Here is a 23930-nt window from a genome sequence, read left to right as displayed (position 1 = left end):
TCAATAAATAGATGTGAAAAATGGGATTTTTTTTTTTGTTGTTGTTGTTATTTTAGCCCTGAAGCCATGTTCATGGAGGGGAGAGAAAGAAAAATCTCTCTGCATCCCCCACCCCTAGCTCCTATCTCCAAAAAAGTCCACTATCATTAACCCAACATCTCAAGAGCTTGGAGAAGCAAGGCCAGAAGTAGGGTGGTGCTTAGCAGGTGGTTTGGAAAATACCAGCAATAGCATCTTCCCCTCTTAATCTCCACCTCCTGGGCTAAGCGTGGCTGGCAGAAAAAGCCATTCCTAACTTTCTGGCACAGTCTCTTTCTCAATGAGGAGAAACCCTTGAGTGAGAAGCCATTTGACTTCTAAGATCCTGATATGGAAAGGTCCCCCAAAATAAGACAGATTGGTCAGCGGAGGAAGGCAGCATTGCCGCCACAGGGGACCCCACGTCGGGAAAGGTTTCTAACACCAAATTAACAACGTTTTGCTAATCAGCTTTCCCACATGTTGTGCTAAGCGTGGACTCAACAGTCGAAATGTCTGGGCAGGCAGTGGACATGGCTGGTGACACCAGACTGAGTTGAGACCATTCTGGCAACAAGGGCTGAGATGTGGCCACACCCCTGGCTTGGAAAAAGCCACTTTGGGGGCAACTTTGAGCCAAGGGTGGGATGCAGGGGGGAAACCCACATGCACTCTTCTCCTTTGTTCCACTGTGATTGTTTAATTGCACAAGTAATCCACCACTGACGTAGGCAGATTGGAAGAGAGGGATAAGCAAAAAAGGATATATACCGCTCTTTTCGTACCGTCCGCAGCCAAACATAGCAAAGAACTTACACTGGGAATTTCAAACTCCCTGCCCCCCGGGGCCAAGCGGGCTGCGTAAATGTGTGTGAGGGGGCGCTAAGTGGGGCCTGTAGCACACGAAAGCACTCTGTCTAAATGCACAGCAATCCCCCAACCCTAGCTGGTGGCCTCCTGTGGGAAAAGTGGCCCAGTGAAGGCAGAGCTGCTGATTTAACGGAGGAACTGGAAAACTTGATTTTTTTGTTTTATTATGCAATCTCCCAATTATAAAATGCTGAGTTGGCCCATGAGCCACAGATTTGAGTCCTCTGGTGTACATCCTTACAGTTCTTTAATTCTCCCCCCCCCCCCACACACATGTGTGTGTGTACGTGTGTGAGTAGCGGGCACCTTTCGGAATGTGTGTCCAGCTCACAATGCCCCTTAACAACGTCCACAAGGGTAGACAATCCCGGAAGCCATGTTTTACATGTTCCATCCTCTAGGACAAGTGGGACCCACCAGAGAGGCCCTTCCTTGGGAATCTGGAATAAGGAACAAGCCAGAGGGCTCCTGTGTCTTCTTGTGGCTGGGTCCGCCACACGAAGACATGGGAACAGGGTGCAGCCGTGTCTCCCCGTGTGGAACAGGGACTGTGTATCCTGCTTGGGTGCTACCAGCTCTCCACGCCCTGGTCCCAGCCCCTCACTGAGGTCTGACTGGTTCCTGAGACACTCCTGCCTCCTTATCATCACACATCCCTACGGGCCGGAGTTGGCTTTAGTGGGCCTCGGGTCCTTGCAACCAAGTTCCAAGTTAGACAAGAAAAAGGAAATAACACACAGGTGAGTATTGTACATAAGTGAAATGATAAGTTTCCCAGTGAACTTTGGGCGCCACCCACTCCCACCCCAACCCCCACCCCACCCGGAGGAGGAGGAGGGTGTTTGCCGAGGAGGAAGAAGGACAATACCTGTGTCGCTTATGTTTCTTGGAACCTTTCTTCTTCTTTTTCTTGACAGGCGATGGACTGTATGATGGGGACCTGCCGGGGGAGGAGACACCTTCAGAGGGATGTTCTTAAGGGCCAGCATGGGCTTTCAGAGACCCTTCTCCGGTCCCCACACAGGGTCTCAGCTCTTTCGGTAACACACACAAGGATAATAGTGACACTGATATTAACAGTACTTGCATTTATCTATTTGATATAATCAAGTCTGCATTTGTTTTCAATGTCACCATGTGCTTTATAGGCATTACCTCATCTAATCTTTCCACACGCTCCTTAGGTAGGGACAATTGCTACCTTCCTTTTTCAGACAAGGAAAGTGAGGTTCAGAGAGGTAAAGTGACTCGTCCAAAGACACACAGCTAGGACGTGCACGAGCTGAGCTTCAAACTGAAGCCTCACTGAGAGCAGGGGCCTTGCTCTCAATCCGTTTTTTGTCTGCTGTTCTCCCCTCAGCTCTGCCCTTCCTCTCAGATACTTGAGGTCTCTCTTGTGCCTCACCCTGTCTCCCCGGTAGGGCCGAGCCCTTGGAGGAGACCTCATCAGGCTGTGGTCGGCACGGGTGGTCCTCTCAGGGATTACCCAAGAAACAGAGCCACCCCAGGAACCTGACTATGACTCAAGACTGAAGTTCAAGTGACCTGAGTTCCAAGCTTGACTGTACCCCCGGCCCATGAAGTCACCTTGGACATGTCACTGCTCATCTCTGCATCTTTCATTTCACCACTGACAAAATATCAAGGCTGAAACAGATTAGGAGTTTCAAAGTCAATGCCAACAGGGGCCTCTCAGCAGGAGGGGTGTAAGACAATAGAGAGTGGTGAGGACTGTGGTGAACCAGAGAGCATCTGCTTCTCAGATCGGCCGGAGGTCTTATGTGGGCATGCAGCCCTGGGCTTCTGGAACGCCTGCCTTTTCAACACAAGTCACCAGAAAAACACATCTTCGTGTGAAATCTGGTTTTTAAATGATGGCCACCAATTAAAAAGACAAAAGAGGAGCACTTGGGTGGTTCAGTTGGTTAAGTGCCCTGACTCTTGATTTTGGCTTGGGTCATGATCTCATGGCTCCTGTGATCGAGCCCTGTATTGGGCTCTGTGCTGACAGCGTGGAGCCTGCTTGGGATTCCCTCTCTCCCTCTCTTTTCCTCTGCCCCTCCCCTGCTTTCTCTCTTTCTCTAAATAAATAAATAAACTTAAAAAAAAAAAAAGACAAAATAAGCCCTTGTAGGTCAAACAGAACATGTCTTTGGGGGGGAAATGCAGGGTTGAGAACAACTTCTCTTAGGGGACCACAGCACCTGTCCCCCAAACACATGCCCAGGGGACATTTATTGGATGAACAATTGAATTAGTGAAGCCTGATTTCCTTCTTTGAAGTGTTCTGCCCACCCCTAAAATCAGGAACCTCAAAGCCACTTGCCTCAATTCCCCCCCCCCACGATGTAGGGTCTTCATTCACACTCCCCTCTGGGTCTTCTTTGGGCCTTAGAACAAGGCTAAAAGGGCATAGCAAGAACCCGGAAAATCTGGAGTTGGGGCCCGAGTCATCCAGACACTGCTCTCTGCTGCCCCCTGCAGGCCTCTTCAAACACTGCCTCTGAGGTTTGGCGAGATTTTCAACCTGACCCCCTCTGGTTCTGGAACACTGGACATAATTGTCGTCTTGAAGAAAATCTGGAAGTACTTTTAAATTAAAAAAAAAAATAGAAGAGATTTTACAAAGAAAAAAAATCCATGGGGCACAAAAGACTAATTGCTGGCCAAAAATATAAACTTCATTTTCCTTGGCATTCATCTGCTAGGTGGGAGTAGTAGAATCAACTGAGGGGCCTGGGATCCCTGTAAATCTGTCACCCTCTGTCCCCTGCCTTTTTTTTCTCATCTCTGAAATGGGTACAATAATGTTTGGTAAATTGTGGTCAAAGGGAAAAGACAACATGGAGATCACAGTGCTTAGAGCATAGCCCTCCACACAGAGTAAGTTCTCGAAAAAAAAAAAAAAATCATATTCATGGTCATGATTCTGCTGATTCACTGGTCATTTGTTGTGTGCCAGACACTATGACAGCTCCTTCCACAGCCATTTTTCTCCATCTGATTCTCACAAACGCCAGGTGTAATCAGTATTTTATACAAGTGGAAACAGGCACAGAGAGGTGAAGGGTCTTGCCTAAGTCACACAGCTAGATAAGAGAGATTCAAACCCAAGGGGAGTCACTGTTTGACTCTGAAACCCATTTTACCCCTACTTCATCCTTTCTCCCATCTTTAAGATTTCATCTCCCCTTGGGACGCTCACCTCCTTCTCTTCTTCCGGGTGGATTTCTTCTTTTTCTTCTTCCCCCTGGAGGAAGTTGGTGGCGTCAGGTCTTTGTCACAGGAGGCACTGTGGGGAGCACAGAGTCAGGTATTAGAGAACCCAGGACGCCCCAAGCCCCAACCAGGGCTGCTGCTGCCGAGGAAGGAGGACCCAGTTCCTTGGAGGATGAAGGACCCATGGCGAATACCTAATTACCACCTCATGGTTGATTTGGTCATACTGCAGATTAAGCACTTCAAATAAGGAGTTAATGCCGACCTAATGAGACAGACGTTGTACTGTTACCCAAACACCAATTGATTATTTAAAACAGAGTTATAGAGGTTAACTGCTCCTTAATAGATTTATTATTGAATTTGCAAATGGCTCACCTTGGTAAATAAATCACTTTTTAAATAATTAATCAGCAGTTCAGCACCCCCCCCCCCCTTCCCCAGTACTTCATGTCCATCGTTCTTGCCGGAAATTTAATAGGAGGAGGAAGTTATGTTAAGTAGCAGCTGATTATTAAAAGTATATTTGCCGAGGTCTAATGTAATGAGATACATATCTTATATCGCTTCACAGAACCTCAAAAACCTCTGCTCTTCAGGAATAATTATTTCCCATTCAATTAAATTCAAATGCTCTGGCTGCAGCTGAATGAAGTCAACTTATCTCCTTTTATAATTGGGGCAGGCTCCAGGGATTTTTTTTAAAACACTATCCTGTGGCAAAAGGAGATGGGTTTGGGAAGAAAAACTGCTTGGGGACTGAAACATGCCCACTCCGTTGAACGTTACCGGGAAAATGTAGTATCAATAAGAATACTATTGTCGTTGTTAGCGTTAAGACCACTATCATTGATCCCCTTATTATGTGCCAACCGTTTTACATATACGAAAACACTTTGAGGGTGGCATGACTTTTAGGGTCTCATTTTACAGGCACAGACCATAAAGCACAAAATCATGAACTGGCTTGCCCATGGCTGCATCTGAGGTGGGATTGCAGTCAAGTCCTGTGTAATTCCCACCCAGAGAGCTTTCCCACAAAACCAACTGCCTTCTCAAACTGGTTTATGTGGACATTTCTTTTGGAAGTCACCCAACTCTTTAAAGGCCATCATCAAATGCTGCCATATTGAATTCCATTCTAAGAATCTGGATCATTATGGGTAGTAGAAAAAATGACCAAGCGACTAGACTATCTGTTAAGGTCTCTGCATTGCCAATAAATAAAAATTGTATACTTATATCTAGAACATTTTCAAGAGAGTCACTTTAAGCAGGCTTAAATCAAATATCACAGGATTAAGTACCTCACTACTTAACTACACTTATGTGTTATAAAGCACAAAGCACAGTACACATGTCCAGGAAGCAGATGGGCTGCTTGTGTAACTGTGGTAGACCACTTCCAAATTTTTCCGGCAACAAGTGCTTGACACAGAGTAAGACCTAATAAATATTTGTTGGGTGACCTAATGAGGGGTGAATGGATGCAATAATTTAGCCACTTGTTAAATTATCTTGTTTCACATAAACACTTTGCAGTGTAACCATTGCCAGGAATTTGAAAGAAAAAAAAAACAAACCCTAAACATTTAAGGAAGAAATGCTTAAAAAGGAAAAAAATCCTTAAAGCTGTGTCTTATAAAATAGAGAAAGATCTCAATGTTTCAGACAATTATTCTCACTTCTTTTTCTGGAACCCCAGGGTCCCAGGGAAGCAGGCTTGGGAACCACTTACCCTCCTATGTGAGCGATGGGGTCAAACGGAGAAAGGCCTTGACTTTGGATTTGAGGTCTGTGAGGGGAAAATCAACCCCTTCTGCAAATCCTTTTTCTTCCTCCTGTACCTGTGTGCCTAGGTGTGCCCTCACAGCAGGGCTGGAGGGGCCAGACTAGTGGTTAAGTAAGTACACCGCAGTCACAGAAGCAGCCACGAAATGTGCAGCAGTTAAGTGTTTAGTGATTACACATGGAGTGGCTCCGTTCACAATGGTCAAACATGCAGACTCTGCAACCATAAAGAACGCTGGCTATAGACGCTGACACACTCCCGCTCCATTACCTCCTAGCTCAGCTACCTCTCCGGGTATCACGTGCATCATCTGTGAGATGGGAATAAAACATGATACCCGTGTCCCACGTTTGTCACAAGCAATGAGGCCCTCACTCATGCAATGCGCCCTGGTCTTCAGCAAGTTCATGTAAAAATGTACTTTCTATTACTGTATTTTTTTTTTTTTTTAGCATGTCAGAGAGCGGGTCTCAGATAAGAGAAGGGAGCAACACGCTCCACAGTCAAAGGGACTCTCCGCAGCCAAAGTGACAGCATGGTATCCCTGTTGAGATTTTCATGCCTGGAGCCTGCTCTTCGGGCCCCATGGCACCCCCACCGGCATTTGCAGCGCCCCCCACATTCTAGGCTCACGGTCAAGATCTGTACATGCATATCTGATTTAATCCTCACTCTTATTAGGAGATATATATCTCAATATTCCCATTTTATAGTTGTGAAAACTGAGGCCTGGGAAGGAAAACTAAGTGCCCAAAGTTGCTCAGTTAGTACATGTCTATCTCTATGACACAGTCTCTCCCTTGGATTGTCTGAGAGACAGTGTTTTCGAAGTATAGAAACGCCCTTTCTCTCCCCTCTCTCCATCTCCCTCAGCCTCTTATGGAAACAGCTTTTTTCCTGTTTCCTGGAGAGAATTCTCCAGATCTGATGTTGACCTTCACTTCTCCAAGCTGATAGGACTTCACTCTTTCTCCCCCATTGACATCAGAGCCTAAATAAACCCCGTGGCCAAGACGGTAGGCTGGATAGAGAAGTGGACTTCACCTGTGAGTGATATTCTGGCTTCCCAAACCACTTCTTCAGAATTCAGATTCTTAACTAGACAGCCCTGCTCATGGGCCTTGGGAGTCTATGAATCCTCTGAAATGGTACGTGGAATTTGGGGAGTTTTCTTGGAGCATATCCACACTTTCCCTGGTGGCAGCACTCATAGCTTCCATGTAATTCTCAGATGGGTGCCTAATATAGTTTAGAGTCTGTACCTTAGGAAACCAACAACTCCAGGACATAAAGAGAGAATCTGGACCAGATCAGGGGTCCTCAGGCTAATCTTGATCCTGCCACCTACTGTCCTCAGTTTCCACACCTGTAAAATGGCTTCGACACCCTCTGATGCAAGAGGTAGGGATTATATCTAGGGCACACCATTGGCAAGGACACTAGGTTCATTTTCCACGTGTCACTGAGGGGGTAGGTACAAGCCCAGGGTAGTGAGAGAGTGGTGAGTTAGTTTCAACCAGCTGATAAAACCAGATAATGAGGATGATGTTGTCAACAAAATTGATTCTCCAGAGGCCAAAGACAGACTAGGCTTTATATGTGCAGGATGCAAAACTTGAAAATAGAAGTCAGGGGGATAGATTAGCTTTTTCATTAGCATCAAAGTATAACGTGGTAGGTGTTAGTCTAGGATTTAAGATCAGAGAGACCATATTTCAAAACTTCTTGCCACTTACGGGCTGCCATATTTTTGGCAAGTTACATTACCTCTCCGAACCTCAGTAAAACGGTGTGTCCTCAGATGTCAGCACAGTGCCTGTCACCAATGGGTGCTCAAGAGATCCTGGTTGAATAACTGAATTTAAGGAATAAATGCAAAGATCTGGATCTCAGGAGACAGATCTGGGCTGAAGTCATGACTTGGGAATAAGTTGCTTATAGAGTCATTAAAATGGACAGGAACTAGCTCGATCATCTAAGGCAAAGGCAACAAACTTTGACCCCCAGACTGTATCTAGCCTGTCTTTATAAATAAAGTTTTATTGAAATGCATCTATACACCTTATTTACGTAGAGTCTGTGGCTGTTTCTGTGCTACAAGGGCAGGATTGAGTAGCTGTGGCCAAGTCCATCTGGTCCTCAAAATATTTGCTATCTGGTCCTCTACAGGAAAAAAAAAAAAAAAAGCGTGCTGACTTTTGATTGGGTTTAAGGGTCTGAAAGAGGAGTTTGCAAACAGAAGGAGAGGAAGAGTGGCCAGAAAGACAAACTTCACTTCTGCATTCTCAACTTGAACCTCCTCACTGGAACCCAGAGAGGGCTGGGTCAGCATGTCACCTGCGTGCTCTGGCAGGGCTGAGCTCCCGGCAGGCCTTGTCTCTCTCCCAGCTGTTGGTGCCCAAGGCCTCGGTGGCCAGATGCTGGCTCAGCTTTTCCGAGGGTCCATCCTGAGCTGGAACCACAGGGCTGCTCTGGGGTTCTGTCCTACAGGGGAACAAATAAAGAGGCTGAAATTGTTAGGATATGACAAGGTCTTCGCGTTCATCAGACATTCAGAGACATCCTAATATGGCCCAACTTTCCTTGCAGTTAGGTTGGCACCGTGAGAGATTATCTTTGGCCACTGGTCTCTCGGTGGAAGTGACGTGTGTCATTTCCGGTTTGAGCCAGCAAGGTCTGTGTGCCTTCTCCAGCTCTCTCTCCCTCTGTTGCAGTGACCTTGGAGGTCACAAACCCCAAAAGGTGAAGCTACTTGACGGAGGAGAGATGCCTGAGCCACATCGGACTTTGCATGATAGAAATAAGCCTTAGTCGGGTTGAGCCACTGGGATTTAGGGGCTTATTTGTTACTGTGGCATTGCTTATCCTATCCTATCCTGACTAAACCACAGGGAGAGGCTGGAAACCAGTGTTCCACATCCTTGCTCAAAACATTCAGTAGAGGCCAAAGCATGAGAGAATCCGTTCCAACGCCCCTTGGCCATTTCTGTCCATTTCCCTGCCTTATCTCTGGATGGAAGAGGTGTACATGGTTGGATTCAAACACTGTTTCCACCACTTAGTAGATAGAAGACTCCATCTCTCTGTTTTGCAGTTTCCCCAGTGATCAGATGGGGAGTAACACTAGTCCTTATATTGCTGGATGGTTATGAAAATGAGATAACATAAAGCAAACAAAACGGCCTTAAAAAGTGTCTGTTCCATTCCCCTTTGCTCCACTTTGGTGTCCTTGGCAGGTATGAGGCCACCTACCTGGGATGCAATTCCCATGAAGGCCTGAAGCTCATCCCTCTGCCTCTGAGAAGAGCCCCAGACAACTCTAGGAAAACCACCTGAGTCCCACTTCCTTCTTTGGGACCCAGAAAGGAGAAGGAAGTCACCTAGGTACTCAGTCTTTGAAGACACTGCCACTCATATCTCCTGGCCCCCAACCTCAGGAGTTTGGGAGGAACAGGTGGATTTGGCATCATCCAGCGAGTGCCCCTCCCTCCTCACCCTGCCTGCAGAGTCCGGGTCAAGCGCTGACCACAGGCAATAGCATTTCTCCTGCACCGAGCACCTGCAGCCAGTGCGTCAAGACTGGTTTTATGACTCAGGATGAATGCATCTGATAAGCCCCCTGCTCCTTAGGGCTGCCCAGAGAGCAGGCCAAACCCAGTCAATACTGAAGGAAGGGCAGCAAAACACATCTGTCTCTGTCAGCCGCTTATCAGTGCATCTTTAGAAGCAGAGCTGAGAGATGCGGCAAGCCCAGGAGGGATGGAGATTCTTGTCGGGGCCGTCCAGCCCTCCTCACTGCCCACGCCAGGCTTCCAGAACTCCGGTGTTCCCTACACCTGTCTGCTCTGCTTCTCCTACTCTGAGGGCTCCATTCCCATGCCTCCAGTCTCTTCATATGGAACTCTGTCCTGATTCTGCTCAAACAACTCAGAGCTTACAATTTCTGCCCAGTGCCCAGCAACACTTGCCTCCTGTCATACTTGACCGGGCCTAGGCTAACCTGCATCCAGGCCAGTTCTAAGTGTGGGGCTGCAGTGAAGAAGAGAGAGGTGTCCCCTGTGATAACGGAGTTTACATTCCAGACGGGGGGGTGGGGGGTGGGGTGGGGGTGGGAGCAGGTCTAAGCGCATACACAAGTAATAACGTGGCTTATTGGATGGCAATAAATCATGGAGAGAATGAAACAGTATTCTGTAATGGGAGGGGGTGACTGTTCTTTTGTACAGAGTATCAGGGAAGAAGGCCACTCTGGAAGTAACCGGGGGATGGGGGCTTAAAGGAATAGGAACTCACCTTGCAGTGAGTGGTGGTTTTAAAATGTGTTCACAGAGTCTTTGACAGCCCTGCCATGAAAAGATGCAACCTAATTTCCTTCCCCTTGAATGCTGGCAGGGCTTAGCGATTCGCTTTTAATGACTCGAAGGCAGTGCAAGTGATAACACGTGACTTCCGAGACCAGGTCACAAAGGCGGCTTCTGCCTCGCTCCCTTTGGACTGATCACTCTGAGGGAAGCCGTCACCATGGGGTGAGAACCCTCAGGCAGCGCTATGGGGAAGCCCGCTTGCAGAACAGCCGAGGCTTCCGGCCACCAGCCACGTGCACACGCCAACTTGGAAGTGGACCCTCCAGCCCCAGTCGTGACTCATCAGATGACACTACAGCCCGGGCTGACACCTGCCCACAGTCTCACGCGAGATGCCCAGCCAGAGTGGCCCAGCCAAATTCCTGACGGGGAGACATCAGAACTGTTTGTTGTTGTTTTAAGCTATAAGATTTGGGGGGGTGGGGGTGGGTAATCCATTGCCTGGCGATGTACAGATTCTACACAAGTTATCCATGGGAAGTTGGAAAATGTGCTCTAGGCGGAAGGAATGGCAGGTTCAAAGACCCTTGGCATATATTCACAAGAAAGAGCAAGCAGGGCTAGGGTGTGGTAAGAGGGGAGACCAGAGTTCGCGTCTTGTAGGTCATGGGACTCTGCGGCTGAGATGGCATGGCTTTTGAACAGAGGACTGACTCACATGGTCTACCTCACATTTTAGAAGGATCAGCCCAGTGGCTGAAGACACTAGACACAAGGGAGGAACAACAGGGAGGGAGGTGCATGCAACTGTCCAGGTTCGGATCGGTGGGTTGGTGACGGAGGTGATGAGATGTGGTCAGATTCTGATATTTGAAAGTGGGACTCTAGCATCATTTGCTGCTGGCTAAAGGTGGGTGGGAGAGAATAAGAGAAGGGGAGGGGTCAAGGATGACTCCAAGGTTTTGAGCCTGAGCAACCGGCAGGATGGGTCCCCACTGATGAGGTAGAGATGGTGATGCCGGGGGCAGACTTAGGGGGAGATCTAAGCCCTATTCTAGGATATAACAGTCCTTTTGCTACTATGACTGCAACTCCTGATATGAGCTGTTGCCATTTCATTATCTTTCCTCACACCAGACTATGAGTTCCCTGGGAGTGGGACTGTGTCTCACTGCCCCAGAGCCCACTGCGTGGTAAACACTCAACATTTGTGCAATGAATAAATGAAAGAGCACATGCATTGGCTAAAGAGAACACGCATTTGTTTCAAAGAGTTAGAAAGGGATTTTGAGATGCTTTGAGTTAATCCCTTCACGTCACAGTTGGTGGAAATAAACCAGCCAATGCCTCAGTCAACTCCGATGGCTCAGTTGATGCATTTTCTATTGTACCCCATATTTCTCCTAGAAAAGTGATCAGCGAACTTATCAATGGATGTGTGTTGCCTTGAGCTGAACACACAAGAATGGGGTTTTGGACTCTGGGGCATTATAGGAAACCATGACCCAAATCTGTATCCGAGGCAAGCCCTCAAAAGGGAAAAATAAACAACAATAACTGATGTAAGCAATGTGGCAGTGAATAAATAGACGATGAGTAAGAGCTGGCATTGTGTGGAAGGTCTCAGTGACTTCCTGCTGCTGGAGGGAGAGGAGGCATGGGTTATCTGTAGCACAGGGACAGATAGGGAATGCTACTGCCAGGCTCTGGTGGACCAGGCTTAGGGTGAGGACAACCCTCATCCATCATCGCCAGCATCAGGGACTGGCAAATCCTGATGATGTTTTGGTGGGGTTGCTGCTGTTATAACCCGTGATACGGTCGATTGTCTTTTCCCCCCATAACGCTGGCTTCACCTTCCTTGTGTTAGGTACCCCATCTGCGATTTTTGCAAACAAGCTAAAAAAACAAACAAAACCTGAATTAATTCTACCAGGTGGATAGGGAGTTGTGAGGGAAGGAAGAAAGGAATTCTCCATAATATCATACAACTTTTAAGATCTTTTTTCAAGATGTTCTGACACTTGGCTTCTCTGCTTCCTGAAAACTGAAAGAGGCTCCGAGACCATGCAGTCCCAGGCTTCCCAAACCTGGCACAGTATCAGAGGCTCCCAAGGAGATTTTAAAAGTACAGACTTCTCAGTCCCAACCTAGCCATAATAAATAGTCTCAAAGGGGTGAAACTAGGAAATCCGCATCTTAAAGAAACATCCCTGGTAATTTCGCCTCCTTTGGATTAAGAGTAAATCCAAACTGATTGCCAGAACTAAAAGACTCTGCATGATCCGGCGTCTGCCCCGACCCTAGACCCCATCTCTTACCCTTCTGTCCATCCCTCACTCTGCTCTATCCACATGGCTTCCTTACTGTCGTCCCTCATGTGGAAAAGGGCCTTTGCTCAGAGGCTTTGCCCTTCTGTTCCATCCATCTGGCATGCTGTTCCTCCAGTTCTTTGCATGGCCAGTTCCTTCCTTTGGTTCAGAAGTCACCTTCTCAGAGAGACCCTCTCTGACCCCCTTAAGTGATTTTGCCCCTCTCTTCACCTGCCGCCAGCACAGAAGTCTGCTGCCTCTCCCCTCAGGGCACTTGTTACTATTTGAAATGACTATTTTATATGTTTGTTTGCTAACCACTTGTCTACTAGACTCCAATGCTAGCTTCACGAGAGTGGGAACTAGCCTCTTTTCTCACCACGGAATCCCCAGGGATATGGTGCCTGGCATAGTGTGCCCTTTTTTGCTCAATAAACATTTGTCGAATGAATGACTGATGGATGGATAGATAAATGATGACTGATCTCAGGTGGGAACCACAGATCAGAGGCAAACTCTCCTTAGTATAAAGAAGCAGTGGTCCAAGGAGAAGGGCCCGCCTCAGTTGAGACAGCATCTCAGCGGACTCAGACCTCAGCCGTGGAGGCCCTCTCCCCCAAGCCACCCCCCGCCAGCTTCCTTCCCCACCTCCCGCTCTGCAGCCTTGCAGGGCTTTAAGAAAAATTCCGTGTTCTGTCTTTGCTGAGGAGTCCTGGCAGCTGCCTCATTTTTACCACAGGGCCCTTCGATGTTGCATAAAAAAGCACTTAAAAGGAGGCGAGATCTTCAGGGGACAGCTAAAACAGTGAAGTCAAGGGCCGGCACACTCCACTTCACAGAGGGAGGGAGGGGGCCGTGCGTGCTGAATTCCTCAAGGCCTTCCCCGCTCTGTTCCTGCTAATCAACGACCTGGAGCTTAGATGCTGCTCTCTGTAGTCATGGCAACCAGCAGATTCCCAGCCTCCGATAAAAGTCAGGCCTGAACTTTCTACAAAACTCTCCGAGATGCCCGGCTCCCTAGCTGCTTCCCTGCTTCTCACATCAAAGCACCCTGCTCCCAGCAAAGTGCTCACCAGGCCCTGGGTTGGGTACAGATCCCCGTGCCCCAAGAACTAGATTGAGTTAAACACCGACTGGGGAATAAGAGACAAATAATGTTGGAGGGGAGTAGGAAGGGCCCCCCACCCTGGCTCTCCTCTGTACTGAGTGGGGAGACTGAGGCCCCAAGAAGCAAGGGACTTGCCCAAGGCTGCACAATGAGTGACTCATGTCAGAGCTGTGGCTGAACCATGGCCTTTTGACCCCCAGTCTGGTGCTCCTTCCGTGTCACTAAATCACAGCAGCAGAGACAGCATTTATCAAGCACCTACTCTGTGCCAGACACGGGGGCCATGCACCATCTCATTCAAGCTTCCACAGAAACCCAGGAACAGGCATGGTCGTCCCTACTGTACAGGTGGAAAAACTGAGACCCGGGGATAGTAAGAGGCAAGAACAGTAGCTGCCCTGCCTGTTTATAAGAATCAACTGAGGAAAAAGGAGAGAAATCTGGAAAACACTTTGAAAATGTAAGGAAGTCATACGTGGGGGTATAGGGTGAATCTTGGTCATTTCATCATAAGACAGGGACTTGTTTTATGTGTTTGGAGAAGGGGCTGTATCTCAAGTTTGGCTTGGATGTTATATTCCACAAAGAGGAATGGCATTTGGTCATTAGACTGGGGACGCTTACTGCCTTCATCCCCTTAACGGCTTCTCCTGGGTGTAGAGCACTAGTCCAGCATCTCAACTGAAATTGACAACCCTCTGTTAGGTGCCCAGTGTAGTGAGCTTATCCCCATTACACAGATGAAGACACTGAGACCTGGAGAGGAAAAGGCTCTTGCTTTCCATCCAAGGTTCACACCCCAGGTTCTTATTCTACACGTGCATTCAGGCCTGTGGATGGTCCGTCCTTGTCCCCACGCCGACCAGATACCTACAGTCTGCCTGTTTCAGTAAGAGTGAAGGCCCACACCCTCAGCTCACGAGTCCACTAGAAAGCTCAAGCCTTATCACGGGGCTGACTCAGCCTACGGACAAGATGGATTGGGCTAATCTGTGCCTTGGTTCCTGGGGCTTCAGTCTGGGCCCTATTAATATCCTGGCCTGAGGTCTTGGTACCAAGTCCTTTTCAAGGTTAACTAAGCCTGGTTGGGGATAATCTGCAGGAGCTGTGACTCTTTGAGTTTGCTACCATGGCTAGAAAAAGTATAGGGGGCTTGGGGGAAGACTGGGGATTCCAGAGAGCCACTGAGGGAGACATAGCTGGGCTCAGGGTCAGTAATGCTCATGCCACTAGGAACCGAATGAGAAATAAGAAATTTTATGAAGCTGGCATCTCCCTCATTATTTAATTCATTTGTTCAATAGCTGTCTGCTGAACACCTACTTAGTATCAGATTTCAGGGACTGTATAGTAATTAAGACTTGTGTCTGCCTTCAGCCTGCAGGGGGAAGACAGATCCCTCAACTGGAAATATGGTATAGTAATCTCAGAGGGCCATGGAACCACAGAGAGAGACAGAGAGAGAGAGAGAGAGAGAGAGAGAGAGAGAGAGAGAGAAAACACTTAATTCAGCCATGGGAACGTGGGCAGGTGGCCATGGAAGGCTTCCTAAAGATATATGGAAATTGGTCAGGAGAGTAGAGTGGCATGTGCAAAGGCCCGACATCAGGACACAGCAGTGAACTTCACGTAACTGCAGAGGAGGCAGTAGGCTGAATGAGACAGTGGGGTGGAGGGTGGAAAGCAACAGTTGAGCCTGGTTTATTTCACTTCAGCAAAATACCCTTAAGGTCCATCTGTGTTGTCACAAATAGCAGGACATCCATCTTTTCATGGCTGAATAGTATTCTGTTGTGTTTACGTAAAATAATTTATTTTTCCATTTACCCACTGATGGACATTTAGGTTGTTTCCATGTCTTGGCTATTGTAAATAATGTTGCAATGGACATGGGCTGCAGGAAAAAAAGAAGCTGATACCGGGGAGGAAGGCAGGGACTGGGTCCTTGAGGGTCATATGGAGGACAGACAGGTGCTTCTCACACCCTCACGTGCACATGAATCTCCTGGGGATCTTGTTAGGCTGGAGATGCTGACTCAGCATGTCTGGGTTAGGGCCTGAGAGTCTACACTTCTAACCAGTTCTCAGGTGCTGCTGTGGCCCCAGGAACCCACACTTGGAGTAATCAGATTGTAGATTTCACAAAGGATTTGGACCCGACCCTGAAGGCTTGCCTATATAGACAAGCACAGCCCTCCAGCACACTCGCTCTTCGGGCAAGATGACAATGGTTTAGTTCAGCTCTCACGGCTGAGAGCATTTGAGTGTGGGAACATGTGTATGTGTGTGTGGTAAACACGCTTGTATATCAAAAATTGTCCAGTTCCCAAGTTCAGGTCAAAGGACAAAAGAACCATATGGAGAAAAATCAGCTCAGCATTTCTTACCCAGCTCAGCCAAGCAGGTCAGGCCCCGACATGCCTGGGTTGTGGACTCTCATCACTGAACACATCCATCCTCTGCCCTCCCATCAACCCCAAATTCAGCCAGTCATTTCTCCCTCCCCAGGCTGGCCTGTCGATTGCCTATTTGCCTAGGGAGAGGGCAAGTGACTGAAAGGGGGATTGGATTGGATTGGATTCTTGGGACTGCCTGGAATATAGGCTGCCTGTAACTTGGGAAATGGCTAAGTTCCAAAGTGCTGTGGTTTTCCACTTGAACGGGTTGCAAAAAGTAATTAGGTGATGCTGAGAAAGTACAACGGTCCTGGGGTCCTAGTGACCTGGGTTCAAGCCCTGATTCCTCCAAGCTGTGTCACCACAGGCAAGAATCACATCTCTGGCTTCAGCCCAGGGCACCCTCAGGACCTTTCTACCAGCTGGAATTGCAGACAGGGTTTAGGTTTCTCCACGGAGCATGAGTGGCTGACTATATTTTCCTGCCGTGGGAGGGGCTGTGCTAGGTGAGTCCCTTTGGGCATCGTTACAGCCACTACTGGAGGAGGCACCAAGCAAGCAGGATCTTCTGGGAACAGGACAGAAGCCTCCAGTCCAGGGTAGGGAGGAGCCTTGGTTCAAGAGCCAAGAGAGTAAAGACTGGTTCCAATAAGTGCTGCCAGGGACTGTTCGCTTATTCTTTGCTCAGTCACTGACTCAACAAATATTTATTGAGCACCTACTATACGTAGGCCATGTTCTAGGCACCGGAGACACAACAGAAAACAACCATCCCTGCTTGGCAGAGCTTGCATTCTACTGGGATGGGCAGAGGGAGGAGGAGAGCAGAAAATACACATAATTAAGTGGGAAATACGTAGGCTATTGGAAAGTGCATACAGAAGAGAAACAGAGGATAAGGAAAGCTGGGAATGCTACTGGGAGGGGGCTGGAATTTTAAATGTGACCAGAGAAGGCCTCCCTTCAAAGGTAACATCTGAGCAAGACTTGAAGGCACTGAGGGAGGGAACCTCATGCATGCCCGGGAGAAGAGCATGATAGGCAGAGGGCACTGTCAATGCAAAGGCCCTGACGTAGGAACACACTAGACACAATGAGGCTAGAGCTGACTAAGGGGGACAAAAATTAGGAGGGAGCATCAGAGAGGTAATGAGGGACCAGATCATGGACTGTCTGGTGGACTTTTGCAAGAACTTGACTTTTTCTCTGAGTGAGACAGGAAGCCATTGGAGGGTTCCAAGAAGGGGAACAATGAGATCTGACTTAGGCTTTACAGGGTCTCCCTGGAGGCATGCTGAGTGTAGTGGGCAAGCAAGCCAGGATAAATACAGGAAGACGAGTTGGGATTATTGCAATCACACACCTGACAGAAGATGGTGGCTGGGGTCAGGGTTATCGCTGCCGTAGTGGTGAGAAGTGGTCAGATTCTGGACACAGGTTGAAGCTGGAATCCATGGAGTTTGCTCATGGATTGGACATGGAAGTGTGAACAAAAGGGGTCAAGGGTGACTCCTAGGTTTTCCTCTGAGAAACCAAGAGGATGGAGCTGCTGGTTACTAAGCTGGGGTGGCTGCAGGTGGAGAAGGGCATTTGGGACATGCCAGTTTTGAGATGCCAATTAGAGATCTATGTGGAAATGGCAGGTAGGCAGCTGAGTGCCCAAGACTGGAGTTCAAAGAAGACATTAGCGCTGATGAAGTGCATTTGAGGGATGTTGGCATTTAGATGGTATTTAAGGCCATGAGATTGGATCTTCTTGGGGTTAGATAGGGCACCTCGCCACAGTGAGGTGGGAAACTGAGGAAGTCGGTTAAGCTCTGTGCCAGTGAGGTTTTCGAATAACAAGATGGCTCAACAGGAGTGCCCCAGCCTGGTGGACTGGCTCTTAAAACATACAATGGACCATTGAACAGCACAGGGGTTAGGGGCACCGACCCCTGTGCAGTCAAAGATTCATGTATAACTTTTGACTCCCCCCCAAACTTAACTACTAAGAGCCTACTGTTGACCAGTCAGCCTTTCTGATACGTAAACAGTAGGTTAACACATTTTTTGTATGTTATCTGTATTATGCACTGTATTCTTACAACAAAGTAAGCTAGAGGAAAGAAAATGTTATTCAGAAAATCATAAGGAAGAGAAAATACATTTACAGTCCTGTGCCGTATTTATGGAAAAGAATCCACCCATAAGGGGATCCTGTGCCATTCAAACCTGGGTCAGCTGCACTATAAAGTGTTTGACTCCTCCCATTCATTCATTCATTCATTCATCTGTTACGCCTTGTTTTACTCCTGGTGGAGGGTCATTTTAAGATGCTCCAGACATGCTCCTTCCCCCAAGAAGGCTTTCCTTACAATTCAGAGGAAGACATGGGTCAGGTACATAAACTCTCATGAATGAAAGTGACCCAGGAAAGGAGAAGCCCTAAGGAAAGAGGACAAGGTTGGAGGAACAAGACAGGCCGTATAGACGGGGAAGACTGATTGGTCTGCGGAGGGTTCGGTAGAGCATGGTGATCAGACTCATCAAACAGATTCTGCCCGGCCATTCACCAACTGGGTGGCTTTGGGAAAACCTCTTCACCTCTCTGGTGAAACACAAATCCTATGACCCTCATAGGGCTGGAATGAGAATAAAATGGCACGATGCACACCCAGCACTTCCATGGCGGCATTTTAAATATCAGCCACACTTCTCAGGATAGGTCACGTTGTTCTCTAGCCTCACTGCTGATTCTGAGCCCCTTTCCCCAAAGAGCCCAAGGCAAGGGATTCTGCAGAGTGGGAGCGCAGGGAGGTTGGTGTGCCCTTGAGTGTCTCAGGAGCTCCTCCCTACACCGGGACCGTGGCACTCCACCACCAAGCCGAGTGGCTACCTCAGAACCTAGCAATGGCCCTTGCCCCATTCCCTTCTGTGTCCTGCCTTCTTTCTTTTTCAATAACTCAGGGATGAATTTGTTTCTCCTTGTCGTCCCAGAGCCACCCAATAGACTCTTTCATCATCTAGAACTACAGTTGAGGCTTCTGAGAGTATGGTGCAATTTGGACTTCGTATTCCTGTAGACACATATACACACGTGCACATACGCCTCCTTCCTGATGCTGAGGTTTGGAAGAAAATTCCTAACAAGCAGAGAGTAAGCTGCCACTGAAATCTGCAGAGAGGACAGAACAGACAAGCCACAAATCTCGATGGCAGGCGGCGAGCAGGCGGTGAGCTCCTGAGGTCTGGGCTCGTTAGTTTTAAAATAACACAGCAGAGCAGTGAGATAAAGGGCTTCAGTGGGGGAAAGCTGTCAGACACCTCGCCTCACGCTGTTGGAACCACCCGAGGGGCCCCGTCTCTCCTCCTGGGTTACAGAAACACAGACTGCCAGCTGGGGCAGTGGGCCAGATCACAGAGTCAGAACCTGTCAGAGCTAGGCCAGGCCCGGGAGGACTTTGAACCCAAGCCTGGAGAAGCTGATGTCCAGAGGGGGCAAGGGCTACATTCAAAGACACTTGACAAATTAGGGGCTGTGCAGGGACCACCACTCAGTTCCTTTGCTGCTGTAGTGGATGCTGTTGGTCAGGTCCTAGGCTGATGTGAATATTGGCTGCAAATGCCTCACAGGCGCCCCTTTCCAGAAGGTTATGTCCACCCCTGGGTGGGGCAGAGAGGCAGTCCATAGCTGATGACTGACTAACTGTCTTAAAGTACAAAAGACCTGCCCACTTGCCTCAAAGTAGGACCAACTCTAAGGTTTAGTTCACACTCCAGAGCTCCCCCTGGCATCAGGCTGAGGCTACACTCCAGTAGAAACTACATCTTCCCTTAGCTTTCTGCCCCTGCCCTAGCCTGCTCCCTCACTTCCTTTCTCCTGAGAGCACAACCTCAACAAGTCATGTGCACCCCAGTCTCTGTCTCGGGCTTTATTTCTTGTGAATTCCATCAAAGACCCAGACCCAAACAAGTGTTTCCTCTATCAAACTACTAAATGCAGAAACAATGGTTAGTTAAGTACTGTAATTTCCGGAGTCAGGCAGACATAGGTTTGAATCTCCACTTTGCTACTTCTGGGCTGTGTGACCCACAGGATGTTAAATTTATTATCAACAAGCCTTAGTTTTCCCATCTGAGGATGGGAAATGTTAATGGGGTTGTTAGTATTACCTGCCTCATAAGGTGGTTGTAAAATGTTTAGCACATTTCCCAGATACATAAGAAACGCTCAGTATATGTTATTTGATGATGATGATGACAACGACGGTGGAACCAGAATAAATGGAGAGGTTGGTCCATCAGAACTCCACCAATCAGCGGGAAGCTCTCAGAAGACTCCGCCCCCGCAACTTCAGCACAAATCACCAGCGACTTCTCAAACCACGCCCTCTCCAGCCTCCCCGCCCTCCCTTAGGCTTGTCCCAGAGGCCCCATCCTTTGCCATCAGGGTTCTCTCCTGACAAAGGATTCCCTGTGGGAGAGAGGGATCTCTGGAAGGAGCAGACGTCTGGCTTTACACAGAAGTGGTTATTTCTCAATGCCAGCCCAGGCATCCAGCTGTCCCACCTGTAGGAAATGGCTCCTCCACAGTAATTCTGATTAAGGAGTTGATGGGAAAGGTCTGTCCCTCCACTGGGACTTTTATCTGCCTTTTAAAAGTCAAACCCATTACCGCAGGATTGCGGGTTTATTAGAGAGCTTTATCTTTATTAGGCAGTCAGCTTCGTGATTATTGCCCACCAACTTTGATGGGTTCCTCTCGGCTCTAGGAGGACTTGGGAGCAGGAGTGAGTTGTGGCAGGGACACAGACATCACGGGAGATGCCAGGGGATCTTGGGACAAACCCCTCCCTAGCATATGGGCAGAGGTCTTTTTAAGCTCCGAGGTATCTCTGTGTACCCTGGGGAGCACCCAGGAGCCACCCAGACCTTTGGAATCAGACAAACTGGAGCTGGGAAGCTGGTTTTGCCGTTTTCAAGCTGTGATCTTGGACGAGTCACTTCATTTCTCTTCTGCCGAACAGGGTTAATGATATTGTCCGGCTACAGGGTTAATGATATTGTCCGGCTCGTAGAGACGACGCACATGAAGTGCTTAACACCGTTCCCGGTGCAGAGTAAGCACTTAATCAATGTTAGCTGTCATTGTAATTGTAATTATTCATTGTAAATAGCCTTTGGGACACAGGCGCCCAACTTCCCTGTCTTTGCTCAAGCTGATCCTTCTGCCTGCGGCGCCCCCTCTTTCTTTCTCTGTAAAAAGAAACCCACCCATCCTTCAAGGTTCAGCTCAATAATCATACCCTCCTTTTCTGACCACCCCCCCGTCCCTGCCCGTAGCCCTATAAGGAGCACATTCTTTACTCCACCAGGCTCCAGAAACTCTGCAAATCCCTCTAAGATATTACAGCATGACCTTGAGGAAGAGCTCTCCTAGATTTTAACCTCAGTTTTCTCATTTTTTTTTTTAAATTTTTTTTTTTTTTCAACGTTTATTTTTTATTTTTGGGACAGAGAGAGACAGAGCATGAACGGGGGAGGGGCAGAGAGAGAGGGAGACACAGAATCGGAAACAGGCTCCAGGCTCTGAGCCATCAGCCCAGAGCCCGACGCGGGGCTCGAACTCACGGACCGCGAGATCGTGACCTGGCTGAAGTCGGATGCTTAACCGACTGCGCCACCCAGGCGCCCCAGTTTTCTCATTTTTAAAATGGGAACAATACTTCATTGAGGTGGCGGTGGAAAATATATATTTATTTTTTACTTATTAAAAAATTTTTTTTAATGTTTATTTATTTTTGAGACAATGCGAGAGACAGAGTGCAAGCAGCAGAGGGGCAGACAGAGGGAGAAGCAGAATCCGAAGTAGCTCCAGGCCCCCGAGCTGTCAGCCCAGAGCCCGTCGCGGGGCTCGAACCCACCAACCATGAGATCACAACCTGAGTGGAAGTTGAACGCTTAACCAACTGAGCCACTCAGGCACCCGTAGTGGTGGTGGAAAATATACACTTATTAAACTAAGCACAATATCTGATTATTGTAATTATAATTTCAACTCTTATTGAAAGGGGCTTGATAGCTCCAATGTGAGAAGGAATTTCTGCCTGGTGAGGAGTTTTGTGGATTATCCATTTCCCCTCATCTTTGAGGAGTTCATGGCTTCCAATCTGCCTAGAATAGCTTGGGACCCTGAAGGCCAGCGCCAATGACTTCGGAAGAGCCTAATTCCAAGATTTTCGTTAAGTCAGAGGCTTCTTTGGGTCTAGATCATCTCCATCTTCTGACCTTTTTCTGAACACATTGGGAATGCCACAGGAGGGCTCAGAACCTACCAACATGGCCCATTAGCCCCCTATTTAAGGATGAGAGTTGTCACCTACAAACATATTTTCTGAGTCCATAAGCTGAAGCACAGGTATACTGACTAACTCACGGTGTTAAAGTAATGGCACCTCACATTTACTGAGTACCCACCATGTGCCAGGCAGTTCATCAGACATTTAAAACTCATTCTTCCATTTAAGTGCTATAATAAACCCTTGAGATGGTGTTGTAAGGGTTGGTTTTGGGTCAGAAAACAGAGGTTCAGAGAGGTCTAGTGACTTGCCTTAGGACATACAGCGAGCCAGTGAGGGACCTCAAGAGTTCTCAAGGAACTGTGCCTGGGTGTCCCTGGTCTCCAGACCGAGAAGGGCTACACAGTCCAGACTGTGTCTCCCCAGCTTTTGGTGTAACTGTGTCCCTCTCTGCTGCTGACCATGTCTTCGCCTCCCCCATGCTGACTGGCGTTCTGTCTTCTTCCTATTTCCTCGCCTGCACCCGGTTCCCCGGCTGCTGTCTGCACAGTCTATTGACCGAGACACTCAATCAATCAGCCAGCTTGCTCCGACAGCTAAAAAACACCCCGTCGACCAATTTCCCCTCCAGCGCCTTTCCGCGGACCATGAAACCTCACTAATTTGGAATTTGCAATGATTTCTGACACAGAACCTGCATTTCTCATTCTGGCAAAAAACAGTCTGAATGAAATGTCATCACATGAACCCCTGGGGGTTTCTGAGCAAGGCCTCGGCAGCCAAAAGGCCCTTTTGCCACTTCTTCCTCTTTGTTCCCGCTCCTAATTTCTTCCACCGGCATCCATTTTTATGTTGCATTTGTTTATTCTGGCAAATCTTCACCACAATTATTTGAGACTGCTACAGTTATCAACCCTGTTTCACCAGTGAAGAAACCAAGGCAAGAGGAGAAACTGCTAACAGGTGGGAGAGACAGACCGTCTGCCTCTCGAATCCATGCTCTTAACCCCTACAGCATGGTGCCTTTGGGGCTGGGCACCATGGGGGCTGCTTGTGGACCCCGTGAAACCCAAAGTGTCTCCTGCTTTGGGCTTCTGAGAGCATCATGCAATGAGCCAAGAAAGCTTTGTGTCCCACAGCTGTGTGATCCATATCTAGAGCCGGGGCTTGGCAGTCGTGGAAAAGCTGCCTCCTGACTCCATCACCATGGGCAGAACTGAGAGACACAGAGCCTTCAAAAGAAACCGGTGGCAAAGAGTTTGAGAAGGATATTTCCTAGGTTCAAAATCCTGTTTGAGAGTGTTGATGACCCTTAGGGAGCCACCATTGAGCTAAAGCTTTGGTTTCTTCCTATAGATATTTTGCTATATGCTGGCGGTAGAGATGAGAAACACACAGCTAGAAAGCTATATGCTGTCCTACTCATACCTTTCCTGTGCAAAGGCCCTGTGGCATCCTTTTGCATAAGCCCCGAGTGGACTTGCCTTTGTAGATTTCTGGTAGGGCATCTCCCTTTTCATGGAGGGAGATACTGGCCACTCAGATTGCTTTAGAATATAGTTTGAGTGGGACAGAAAGCTATGCCATTAAAAAAAAAAAATCATTGAGGGGCATCTGGCTGGCTCAGTCA

At 48.2% G+C, this 23930-nt stretch overlaps 1 protein-coding gene across 3 annotated transcripts in view; it reads right to left on the bottom strand.

Annotated features, from left to right (window-relative positions):
• SRRM4 (serine/arginine repetitive matrix 4) overlaps positions 1-23930 on the bottom strand; it is a 151670-nt gene that overhangs the window by 33613 nt on the left and 94127 nt on the right. For 2 of the 3 annotated variants that reach the window (XM_045459005.1, XM_045459003.1), the window contains exons 2-4: positions 8237-8383; positions 4094-4180; positions 1757-1828 (exon numbers count right to left, since the gene is read on the bottom strand). In XM_045459005.1, coding sequence (XP_045314961.1) covers positions 1757-1828; positions 4094-4180; positions 8237-8383 — 306 coding nt within the window. The remainder of the gene's footprint in view (positions 1-1756; positions 1829-4093; positions 4181-8236; positions 8384-23930) is intronic. The other variant, XM_045459006.1, reaches the window with a different exon arrangement.

The sequence above is a fragment of the Leopardus geoffroyi genome, chromosome D3 (assembly GCF_018350155.1).
Source record: "Leopardus geoffroyi isolate Oge1 chromosome D3, O.geoffroyi_Oge1_pat1.0, whole genome shotgun sequence".
NCBI classification, from domain to species: Eukaryota; Metazoa; Chordata; class Mammalia; order Carnivora; family Felidae; genus Leopardus; species Leopardus geoffroyi.
Note: the sequence above shows the minus strand (reverse complement) of the source record. Positions and strands in the feature narration are given on the sequence as shown.